Below are 12,618 nucleotides of genomic sequence, written 5' to 3' on the forward strand. Positions count from 1 at the left end.
AGTTAGCTGCGCCTCTTTGAAACCCTATCAAAGTCACATTTAATCAATTGCCAAATTCGAAAAATGGTCAAACCATAAAAAAGCAACAAAAAGTCTTTTTGAGTTATTATTTCTCTATTTTTACGGCCAACCGATGCTTACACACACATGGCTATTTTTGTGCGATGATGATTGAAGATGTGCTCGCGTGCAATGAAACGAAGATGAATAGGGAAAGAGAAAGAGAGGTATAAAGAGAAACAGACGATTCAATCGAATATTGCCAAATAATGTGAACTATAACCAAATTGATACAAATTAAGGGCCACAGGCGAACCTTTTAGCATTCTTGTTGTTTTTTTTTACGACAAACCATAAATAAAATTGCTGCTCTGTGTCCAGCGAACACATCTTTCAATGGGCTGAATTGAACAAAACGGACACTTTGTCATGGCAAATGCACAAAACGCAGCTCATAAATTAGCCTGTCGAATAGAAATGTTTATTTGGTTCGATGAACATATGTGACCTGTGTTTTGCGTTCACAACAACGTACCGACTATAAATTACACACCAGCTACATATCATGAAAACAAGTGCAATTTAAAAATAGTTCAGGAAACGAACATGAAGAAGAAAAAAAAATCTCGTTCGCTCTTTAATTGATTTGACATTTCGTTGAAATTTCCCTCTTCAAATTGAAATTTTAAATGCAACTCGGATCAAATCGAGCGCCAGGCGTTTATTTTTTTGTACGTCATGTGTATTAAATCAAGATTTTTCGCCAATCGTACTATGTATCAAATGCGAGAAAATCGAGTATTTTGTTTCTTCGTTGCAGCGTAACAGCTAAATTTAATCTATAGCAAAATAAACTTGTACATTTTCATTGTGTGTTTAAACTGAAAACAAAGAAAACATAGTGTTTTTTCTTGGCCTGAATAATCGTCTTTCTATCTCTGCGTTGGTGCCTTATTGTCGATTGCAATTGAACGTTGTTTATAAAACCGTTTTCATGCACTGCACTTTGTTCATTGAACACGCCGAAGAACACGTGAACACACTCTGGCCTTTCCATTCAGCCTCCCTTCGATCTATTTTAAATATTTATTCAAATGTCACGCTCACCGCATGCAATACATGGAAATTCGTTTACGATTTTCCATCTCAAAGTATCGCTCAAGATTTTCTACGTAAATGTCGACTTCTCTCAGCCAAACGTGAAATCGTGGTGAAGAAAAATCGTTTTTAAATTGGAATCAACTCTCTCAAAATCTAATTGAGTCTTCTATTTAACACTATTTCTCGTCGGGTGTCGATATAGGTTTAGGTTTGTCCGATTTTATTTGGAAAATCACCAATAGCAGCAAAGATAAAAACTAACAAAAAATCAAATTCGCAATAGTTGTGATTAAGAATATAACTTATTATTGCTAGTGCACTAGATTACACTTTGACTACGGCCCGGTTTGATTTTTATTCACTGAACATCTGATTTTATGCGCTGACATCGGTGATAAAGATGAATTAAAATGGATGCCACTGAGCCATGGCTGCACATTATGGTAATTATCTGAAACTCTCTGTTTTGAACACAATGATTCTATTTTGAACAATTCACAATCAAGGTAAAGCGAATGCCGCTACAATACTCATTGAAAATGGAGATGATATAAATGCTAGAAACAATAAGGGGAAAACACAACGTGATTTGGCCTTTTTAAATGGTAAAATTTTTGCTTGCATTCAATTATTGACATACTAATTTAATTGTTGATTTATGAATCAATCTGCAGATAAAACAGAAGTCGCCAACATTCTAAAAGAAGCAGAAGAACAACAGAAGAATAGGAACTAGCATAATTTGATCGTTACTGGACACTACCGTGTACCGTACTGACTATATGATTTTAATTTTCAACCAATTTCAATAATGAAATGAAAATAAATGATTGTTCTTAATGCACCAGATTACGCGTAGACTTTTGCTCTGTCGATAGAATAATTCTCTGTAAAGTGTGATAAAAAAAACGTTCGAATTGGGGGAAATCAAACCCATGATAAAAATAAAGAATATTCTCATTATTTAAAATCTTATGGAGAGAATAAAATTAACAGATAGACAGCTTTAATTGAGCTCAGTACAATGTCAGAGTTGATATAAGTCGGTGGTGAATTTCTGTTTCTTCAATCAGATTTGAATAAGTTTTGCTTCAACTAAGCTGTTTCAAATTTTAAACTTCAACCCACTGCTAACGAAGTAGTGCATTTGGTAACAGTATTTATTCAACTATTTTTACAACAAATGATTTTAAATAAAAGTGTTTTAAAGTTCTATCAAAGTAAAGGATGCAAAGCGATGTGTTCAGCCTCATTGTATTTCTCATTTCATTGAATTCAGAATAATCTCAAATAAAACCACGTCACATCCATATTTTTTGTTATCAGTTTCTTGGAACATTGTTGACTTCGGGTATTCACTCTGAATCAAGTACACAGTGCGAATATCAGAAGCGATAAAACATAGTGATACGACCGTTTGTAGGATGCAGCTTCCACAACGGAATAATTACACGAATTTGTTTTTTTTTTGTCATTAAATGATCTTTGCTCGAATAATTCGTTAATCAGAAACAGACACACATCAACGGCCTTTCCATTCTATAAAGTCGATTATTTTTTTTAAATTTTTGTACAGAATTTCACAACCAGTTATATTTCGACGGCTTAAAATGAAGAGCGGTTCACTTTTATTCGTGGTGACACTGTTTGTAGCAGGTTTCAATGGATTACTGGCAGGTATACCTAATTATGTACTTTCTTATTCAAAATTCATTTATTCTTTGAGATATTAACGAGCCTTGATTTTCCGTTTCTTGTCGTTATTGCATACAAAAGACAAGCAGGAGAATAGGTAAGTCAGAATCTTAAAAATGACATTCTGAACAGTGCGACCATTGACCATCACAATTTTCAAAATTGGTTTGTAGTTCGAGTGTACCAATATCAAGGTCTAAATTGGATGAGCTGCTTGGTGCAATCGAATACGGTAGGTCCTGGTTTTTGGTAGCAATATAAAAGCTTTCCGTTTTGCTCAAAAAGATATTTTATTCGGTTTAGGTTCTACATCAACGATCAGATCATTGATTCGGGAAGGAATAAATATGAGCTTGCGATTTGATAATGGGCAAACTCCGATTCATATGGCTGCAGAAAAGGGCAAATATCTTCATAAGAAAACTCACTTTTAGTAAGTGCTTCTTAATAAATATTATTTCCATAGGCTCTCATGCTATACTAAAAGTGTTAGTCGATAACGGTGTAGATCCAAATATTCTAGACGAAGAAGGCCTTACAGCACTTTACATTGCCGCGGAGAAAGGTCGGTAGATGAGTTGTAAGAGCACAGAATGATTTTCTAATCAGAATCCTTTGCAAACAGGTTTTGAAGACTTTGTCCAATACTTGATCGAAAAACATGCCGATGTTAACATTGCAGACAAAAACGGTCGTTCCCCACTTTACGTTGCACTAAAAGGAGGTAAGCAATTAAATCATTCAATAAATAATAATGAATAATAATAGATTTAATTTGGATTTTGAATAGGCCACAAGAAAATTGCCGCGATGCTCATCCAAAATGAATCAAATGTCAATTTTGAGCTGGGAAAATGGAAAGCAGTCATATTTCGTTGTGTTGTTGAAAATGGTAAATAAAAATGACAATTTTTGAAAAATTCAGTCATTTTTTCAGTAAAATATTCGTTGTTCCATTTCCGGATTTTATCAGAAGAATTTCTGGATTGTGAATGAATTTGTTACAAAATCTAATTTCGAACATTTATTTATAGTCAAAGAAGAAAATCGGAAAAATGCACTCATCACAAAATTGATTAGAAAAGATGTCTATACTGATACTAGCTCAAGGGATGCATTCAGAGAAGCTATCGAAAAAGGTACTCAATAAAATGTCGTAACATTTGACAAACACATGAAATGGATATAAATAAATTATCGCGTAAAATGTTTCCTTTGGCAACATAGGTGATGCTCTTTCGACAGAATTTATGATCAAAAATTGCAATAAAGAGTTACGTGCAACGTTGGGTCTGTCACTTTTTCTCGCTGCAAGCAGAGGTGATTTTGTTTGCTTGAAAATTAATTTTTAGAAATAAATTCGAGCTAAAATTTTAATATTCTGCGTTGAAAAGGGCACGCAGAAATCGTGAAAATTCTGATAAGGAATCGTGTAAATCCAACTGTTTCCGGACCAAATGGGACTCTGCCTCTGATTGTTGCTGTTAAAAATGGTAATCCAGAATCATTTTTTCCCATTATTTGAAGTTGCTATAAAATATACTTTGACTCGTTCATTGCTTAGGTCATCAAAATGTAGTTGCTGCTTTGGTTGAATGTAATGTGAACATCAACATGAAAGATCAGTCCGGGAGAACAGCTCTGCACGTTGCCATTGAAACTGGTAAGATAGTTGCTCACTGAGCAATGCTCAGGTTGAAGAGCAATAAGTTGAAAAAAGAAAATTAGTTAAAATTCGAATGATCGAACTATCCGCTTATAAATTGTAGGCTCGAAGAGAATGGTCGAGTGTTTGATTAATAATTCGGCGAATTTCAATATGAAGGATGGTCAAGGAAACTCTCCGCTAATGCTTGCCGTGAAGAAAGGTAAAATCCCCTAAACTTCATTTTACTAAGTGAATAAACAGCGAATATTCGGCGCTTTTTCTATAGGCAATGACGAAATAGCTCTAGTGTTAATCGAGAACAGAGCCGATTTTTACTTACTTCAAGAAAGTTGGGGATCAGCTCTTTTCGGCTGCATCACACGCAATGGTAAAGTCAACTTAGAATAAAATTACTGATATCCAAATATTGTTGTTGTTAAATTGATGAAAACAAAATACAATTAGCCAGTAGCAATGTAATCAACGCACTGCAGAACAAAAGTGTACAAATCGAGCAAAATTGGGCCGATCCACTTCGAATTGCTGTTGAAAATGGTGAATGACGATCATTATGTTTAATTCCATCCTTTATGTTCAAATTTCTTCAAATCTTCGGTTTATTTATAGGTGATACGAGAGGGGCTGATTTGTTAACGAAAATCTGTAGCGCAGTTGCTGTTGTTCCAACGGTGGAACCAATGTCAAAGGAGCGTATTACATCGGTGGAACCAATTTCGAAAGAGCGCATCCCATCGGCGGAATCTATCGCAAATGGGCGTCTACTTCTGATAGCCACTGAAAAAGGTTAATCATGGGTTTTTAAAGAAACTTAAATGTTGTTTAGATTAACGCACTAAATCGTTTGATTTTGATTCATTTCCATCCACAGTTCATGTGAACGATGCTATATCCCTCATCGAAAACGGTGCCGATGTTAATTCTAAAGGCGTTGATGATTGGACACCACTCCACAAGGCTGCTTATCATGGTTCGGATTTGTTTGGATACCATTATAATTGTCGAAAATCTTTTTTTTTCACAGATAGACAATCTTCAATTATTTCGATTCATATTCCAGGTCCTGCTAATGTAGTTAGACTTCTCATTGAACACGGCGCTGACATCAGTGCCAGATACAAATACGGATATATGGCTCTTCATAATGCAGCTTCGATGGTAATATGGATTCCACATAAAAACAATTCTTTGACTTTGTTCTTTTATGGTCTAGGGTCGGGCAGATGTCGTTAGAGTCCTTCTCACACATCACGCCGATATTAATGCTAAGGCCTATGATGGATTCACACCTCTTCATTTCGCTGCACGAAACGGTTTGCCAAAATCTTACTTTTAAACACAGACAGTCTTCTTACTTTGATTCATTCACAATCCAGGTAGAGTGGAAGTCGCCAGAATACTCATTGAGAATGAAGCCGATATTAACATTAAGAATGGATATGGACAAACACCACGTGAAGTTGCTGTTTTTAGAGGTAACATTTTAAAAGGTATTTCCCTTGGTAAAGTTTTCACACCATTTTGATTGTGGATTCACACGGCAACCTATAGGTCAAACTGGAGTCGCCAACATTCTGAAAGAAGCGGAAGAAAAAGAAGGTAAACTCCTAGATTTCGAAGTGCATTAGTATATTTATGTATATCCTTAGGTTCTTACCATAGTTAGACATTGTAATAGACATGAGTCTGAAGTAGAGATCTAGATGAGCTATTCAGCTTGATTTGATCGCTTTGTCAGCAGTTCGCTAATTCCGATATTATTCTACATTTACAGCTGTGTGTAATCCAGTTTGTCTCAACGGTGGAACATGTACTGGGCGCAATATTTGTTCATGTCCAATTGGTTTCAAGGGTCTTCAATGCCAAGATAAAATGTGTATGACGAATCCATCTTCACAGAACGCTGCAGCCAGTTGTACTACAGACCATTGTAGAGTTACTTGCAATGCAGGCTACAATTTTCAAGATAGTAGTCTGGCCATGGAGATGAGCTGCAAAAACGGCAATTGGGTACCAGATTCACAAAGTCAAAACTTCAGTCCTGATTGCAAACGTAAGTGTCACTTTTTCAATAGTTGTGAATAATTTCATCATACTTCTGTTTTATTCGATCAATGACACATAGCTGTGGATATATGGTGAGCATAGAAACTCCGCATGGTGAATTTGGGACATTTTGATTTTATGACTGTGTAACAGTTCACATGCTAACCTCGCAAATTCATGTGGTAAGGTGAATCTGGTACACATTTTTCGATGCTTTCCATGAAATATTTTCCATAAATTCATCTTACCACCCGAAATTTGAATGTTTAGCATGTTAGCTGTAACACAGTCATAAAATCAAAATGACCCAATCTCGACTTGCTGAGTTTCTATATACAGCATATATTCTTAGCCATTTGTCACTGACTGGTTTTCTTCAGTTACATTAATTTCATTCAGTTCATTCAAAATATTTCAACGTGAAGGTCTTGATGACATAGAGTTTAATTTGCAATAAATTGATCGCTTTGTCAGTAGTTCACTAATTCCGAAATTATTTTATGTTCACAGCTGTGTGTAATCCAACTTGTCTTAACGGTGGAACATGTACTGGGCCCAATATTTGCACATGTCTGACTGGTTTCAAAGGTCTTCAATGCCAAGATCAAATTTGTATGACGAATCCATCTGTGCATAACGCTGTAGCCAGTTGTACTACGGACCATTGCAGAGTTACTTGCAATGCAAACTACAATTTCAAAGATGGTAGTCTAGCCATGGAGATGAGCTGCAAAAACGGCATTTGGATATCAGACTCACAAAGTCAAAACTTTAGTCCTGTTTGTCAACGTAAGTGTCATTTTATCATTAGTTGAAAATAGTGTAATGACACTTCCGTTTTATATAGTTACAATAATTTCGTTCAGTTTGATCAAAACATTCCAACACTTGTGTTTTTGAAAGAATTGATTCGCAATTGTGCTATCGTATTTTACAGCAAAGTGTGATTATGTGCTAACGCGTGCGTATAATGGCAGAACTGGACAACATGTCGCTTCTACTCGGACATTGCCCGATGGATTTGGAGCTGAGGGCAGCTGGATTTTAAAATGTGACCAGTTTCCAAACACTGTACCGTTATATGAGTGCCACTTTCACAAACATAGCTTTCTGACACGAGACACGGCATGTGAAGGTCAGGTACCGTTGGGATTTGTCGGATTCATTTATACAACACAAGTTACTGGCGCAATTCCTCTATATCGCTGCTATTCCTTGTCATTTAATGACCATATGGTATCAGTGAACGCCAACTGTGAGCATCCAGCCTATCGAACAGAATCAGTACTTGGCTATGCCTTTTTACATTAATAATAATATATAAATAGATCGGGAAGAAGTGGAAGAAAAACAGCAAAAAATTGGAATAAGCAATTAGATTTAATTGCAACTCAAGACTACCGTTCTCATCACTTGACTTTACGATTTAAAGATTTTTGTTCGAAATTTTCATTAATAACATTTTCTATAGATACAAAATAAAATAAAAACGTAATAAACAATAGATTATGACTGTATTTGCATAGTATACATTTGTGTATATTCCAAATGCACCACAATGTAACTTGATGGGAGCTATTTTCCCATATATTGGCTATCTTTTCACGACAGTGAATGCGAAATATTTTTTTGAATATATTCAGAGATAATACAGCGTCCTAGCGTCACTCGAAATGATATCAGTTGTTTTGAGAGTTAAATCCACAGGAGCATCAATTCATCTTAACCTTGCTTCTAGTTTTTTGTCTGATAAATACATATTTATTTTATAAGCCCAACAACAATCACTCGTACGCTAAACGACTCAAATCTCAATGCAAAATAAAATGCCTTACATCCGTAAGGTGTACTTTTCTACACGATTCATTTCAGTTCTACACTTTCAATTTTCATAGCATTTTTTTTCAATACTGACTTTTCTATACATTCTAAAAAATTTCCGTATTTTCTGCATACAGCGTAGAGTGTACCACGCACATACCCTACGACATCAAAATAACGCAAGATTTCGTGTTTTTCGGAGTCCGAAAATAGAAAAAACAAATGGGGTCAACATATCAGAGGCGATCTCAATACACTTTTCTTGCACGATATGGTCGTGTAGAAAAGTAAAATACAACTGAGAATGCGCTGAGTCATCTATTTGTGGTACTATCTAGTGGTACTATTTGTGGCAGGTTTTAATGGATTACTTGCAGGTATGGTTAATTATTTACTTTCTTATTCCAACTCAAAGAATAGATGCTTGGAGATAATAATTAAATTCATTCATTTTCGTTGTAGTGATTGCATACAAAAGACAAGCAGGAAGTCAAAATTGTAAAAATGACATTCAGAACAGTACGATCATTGAACTTGACAATTTTCAAAATTGATTTTCGGTTCAAGTGTAACAATATCAAGGTCGAAATTGGATGAGCTCCTTGGCGCAATCGAATACGGTAGGTCATGTTCTTCAATAATAATAATATAGAGCTTTTCCATTTTGCTCAAAGAAATAATTCATTCTGTTAAGGCTCGACATCAACGATCAGATCATTGATTCGGGAAGGAATAAATATGAGCTTACGATTCGATAATGGGCAAACACCAATTGCAAACACCATTTCAATTCTTGGATAGCAACGATTTATTTATTTAGTTGCATAATATTCTCTTGTGTACTTCTAATGCACCAGATTATGTTTTGAATTTTGTATCTGGTCTGACTGGAGAATGAATTAAATGATTCTGTGCGATATACGATACGAAATTTCAAATTAGAAGAACCAAACCAATGAAGTGGTTCAAATAAAAAATATTCTCATAATCTGTAATCTTATGAAGAGAATGAAATAAATGATAGGCAGTTTGAGTTGAGCTCACTAGGAACTCATACTTCATTTTAGCATTTGAATGATTTTTGTTTCTTTGAAGTTGGTATCAATCGGTGGACAATTTTTGTTTCTTCATGCAGATTAAAGGTAAGTTGGATTTCTCCTTTTCAATCAGTGATTTATTTTGAGCTAATCTGTTTCTAATTTCTAAGTTAAAAATAACCCACTTCTTTTATCTATAAGTTAGGAAAACCAGACGAGGAAATATTTATTCAAGTACTTTTACAACAGAAAAAGCTATTCCAAGTTGCGTAATTCCCTTACACTTTCCTTTATTGTGGACACAAAAATAAAAACGCACATTACTTTTATTTTTGATTGTTGTGTATACTGTATATTCTTTTTTTTCAAATTTTCCATTCAATAAATCAATTTGAAGCCCTATTTTAAATGGTATCACCCGAAAAGAATCGTTATTTTGTTACTTTTGTGGAAAACAACAATGAAGACCGTTTCAATTGGCCGCAATACCACTAAAAATAGACTTAATATTTGGAAAATCTTCATTTTGTTCGTAACTGCTACACTTTTGAGATCATTCCACAAGAGAGAACGCTTTTCCGTTTTCATCTTTCCTGAAAATCGTACACGTCCGCAATGGAGTCAATCGTACAGAGTCCGCCATACGTCTGGTTGAACTATTTTGAACAAAAAACAATCAAAGGTTCAAAATAAACAGCGGATTTAATTAACTTGTCATTTGAAAAGTTCAAATTGCCATTTCAATGAACAGCATTTATTCGCTCTCAGTGGTAAACAACAATTTGCCTCCAACAAAGGAATCAATTGAATTCAACGGTCGCTATTTCTGATTAATTGCACATGTTTAAAACAAACACGCCATGTATACACAGTTTGACACCTCGACCGCAGCAAACGAAACAAAAAATCGAGTCGAATGGGTTCTCTGAAGGCATTGAATGTTTCAAACAAAAAAATGTGCATTGAAACTTTTGCAAGTGCAATGAACCGTACAGTGCAAAAATAAACCATTGGCATTGCAAATGGTTCGGTAAAATGTGTCAATTTCAAAAATCGACATACAGAAAAACAACGCGTAATGCACAGGCACACTGCAACACAGTGTACAATACATAAATTATGAATGGAAAAATATTGTGCAGCATTTTGGTTTCGTGCGATTCTGTCGTTTTCATTCCGATTCAATGGAAAATATGTTGTTGTGGCCGCGCGAGCAGCAGCGATTCATGCGTATTTCACATTCAAGTGTTTCCATTTGATTTCGCTGCTGACTTTGCCCCATTGCAACGTGATGTAAATAAAACGAATTAGTTAAATCGATTTAATTCACTGTCAAAATACCCACGACACACCAACACCAATCAACATCAACACCATTTTGCAAACTGACTTTTCGTGTTGTATACACGAACCGAGGAGATAAAAAAATACCATTTAATTGACTTCGTTGAAAATTGACAGCATAACTAATGACAGTTTGAAACGATACCACGCGATAAAAATAGACAGAAAAACCGCACAAAAAAGGACGAACGAGAAACTTTCGCGGTATTTGCTAAGGAAATTAATGCAACGTTCTTGGTTAGTCATCGGATACGTTTGTCTCGGGCGTTTTTCATGTCTGTCGCCTTGTCAACATCGTGGGCGCTTCTTTTTCTACTCGTCTTATTAAAATGTAAATTTCTTCGACAACAAATTGCATTACGTTCGCGTTAAATGATAATGAAAATAGCAAATTTTTCACACTCGACAAAAAACACGAACGCCTGGAAATATCAAAGCATTTTTTATTAATTCAAGTCGTTACTGCGGTTCAAATCATTAATTAAATCAACAAAAAAATAGCAAAAATGAGAGGTGGAATTGGGAAAACTTAATTTTGAAAAGAAAATTTAAAATCTTGAACTTTGCCAGAGAAAAAATTCAATCATTTTTGTCCTTCTATTTTGAACTGGAGTCTTCATTCCACGAAGAATATACGTAAAGAAAGAATCCAACTAAGAAACAACCATTCCATTGAGTTAAATCGAAACTTAAGAATTTAATCGAAAGGAAAAAGAATAAATAATTTCCAAATTTTTGCGCCCAACGAAGAAGATATGAGCCAACCAAATCAAATCAGAATGTTCAAGAGAACACAAAATGTGCTTTGGGTCTCATTAATGGATTAATTATGCATATCGGAAGCAGAAACGTTTTCTCGTACGAGAAATGCATATCAAACGAAAAGCGAATATCACAAATCACCTCCGTCTCCTCTCCTTATGAGAAAAACGAATCTAAAATGTGATTCAATTTTGTTATAATGAATGCAAATGTGTTTCCATTTGAAATTTTCACCCACAATTGTTGTTGCATCAACTGTAATAAGACTATATATTTTCGGTTCAAATATCCGTTTTCAGTTCTGTCTCTCGGAAAATGCCAATCCAAGGGAGGTTAGTTTCGTTTTTTCTTTCTTGACATCAAATGTCATTATTGTTTATTATAGAGCAATAACAGCCACACAGCACTTGTGCACTCGTGTTTTCAGAAGGCGACTGGTGTTTGCTTGTTCAAATGTTCACTTGTTTTTTTTCTCGTTGTCGTCGTTTACATATTTTCCATGGTTTGAATTTTTTTCTTTGTCAATTTTTTCTTCAAATCAAACACGTGTCACATACACAATTTGCATGTGAAACTTCTTTTCTGGGCTGTCATGTTCCTCTCTCTCTTTCTCTTTCCCTTTCTCTTTCTCTCTCTATCTCTCGATTTTGAGCAAGAACAACATTTGAACGCTGCTCGAGAAGAAAACACTGACGGTACGGCTCATGGTAAAGACACAATACAAATGACATGCCATTTTCAATGCACTTCAATACGAATGTAACTAAACCGAAAAAAACTGTATCTAATGTACTGTGCTATCCAGTGTCTTTTGTATCATATCCACTTGTAATGAGCAGTGGGGAGAACGAGGAAACAATTCATCGGAGTTTACTGCTTCATTCAAATTTGACTCTGCTCTGGCATTAAACTCTATTCGTTTAAAAAAAAAAAATCTGAATTTGCTGCCGTTCCAGCGGGATAGGGAAAAAGGTCACGTCAAGAAAAAAAAATTCAAATCGTTGTGGAGATGTGTTCCGTCTACCTCACTTTTGTTTATTCACCATTAAGCTCATCACACATGCACACGTTGTTCAATATTCAGATTTAATGGTGTTGCATAAATATTAATGACCTCCCTGCACATAAGCACTATGCATTGTGCAC

General features: G+C 35.2%; 1 protein-coding gene across 3 annotated transcripts; it reads left to right on the top strand.

The window, feature by feature from the left end:
- Positions 1-2,139: 2,139 nt before the first annotated feature.
- Positions 2,140-8,067, top strand: LOC129568058 (putative ankyrin repeat protein RF_0381). Of its 3 annotated transcripts, XM_055445578.1 has the most exons (24): positions 2,140-2,251; positions 2,678-2,778; positions 2,878-2,893; positions 2,970-3,028; positions 3,100-3,198; positions 3,263-3,361; positions 3,422-3,520; positions 3,587-3,688; positions 3,831-3,935; positions 4,024-4,116; positions 4,191-4,289; positions 4,361-4,459; positions 4,566-4,664; positions 4,731-4,832; positions 4,910-4,999; positions 5,072-5,248; positions 5,334-5,432; positions 5,523-5,620; positions 5,676-5,775; positions 5,839-5,937; positions 6,014-6,061; positions 6,237-6,515; positions 7,019-7,297; positions 7,446-8,067. In XM_055445578.1, the coding sequence occupies exons 2-24, from the start codon at positions 2,712-2,714 to the stop codon at positions 7,817-7,819; spliced, it is 2,781 nt and encodes a 926-aa protein (XP_055301553.1). In that variant the 5' UTR covers positions 2,140-2,251; positions 2,678-2,711; the 3' UTR covers positions 7,820-8,067. The 3 variants fall into 3 exon arrangements, with proteins under 3 accessions (XP_055301553.1, XP_055301554.1, XP_055301555.1); XM_055445579.1 differs by lacking the exon at positions 2,140-2,251 and having other exon boundaries at positions 2,458-2,778; XM_055445580.1 differs by lacking the exons at positions 2,140-2,251; positions 2,878-2,893 and having other exon boundaries at positions 2,458-2,792.
- Positions 8,068-12,618: the final 4,551 nt, after the last annotated feature.

Source organism: Sitodiplosis mosellana, unplaced genomic scaffold, assembly GCF_009176505.1.
Source record: "Sitodiplosis mosellana isolate CC-2019 unplaced genomic scaffold, AAFC_SMos_1.0 Smas_scaffold_15, whole genome shotgun sequence".
NCBI classification, from domain to species: domain Eukaryota; kingdom Metazoa; phylum Arthropoda; class Insecta; order Diptera; family Cecidomyiidae; genus Sitodiplosis; species Sitodiplosis mosellana.

Coding starts and splice junctions, on each gene's coding strand:
- LOC129568058 (XM_055445578.1), top strand. CDS start 2,712: ATGAAGAGCGGTTCACTTTTATTCGTGGTGACACTGTTTGTAGCAGGT. Junction 3,689..3,830: donor TCGTTGTGTTGTTGAAAATG/GTAAATAAAAAT, acceptor ATTTATTTATAG/TCAAAGAAGAAAATCGGAAA. Junction 5,776..5,838: donor TCATTTCGCTGCACGAAACG/GTTTGCCAAAAT, acceptor TTCACAATCCAG/GTAGAGTGGAAGTCGCCAGA.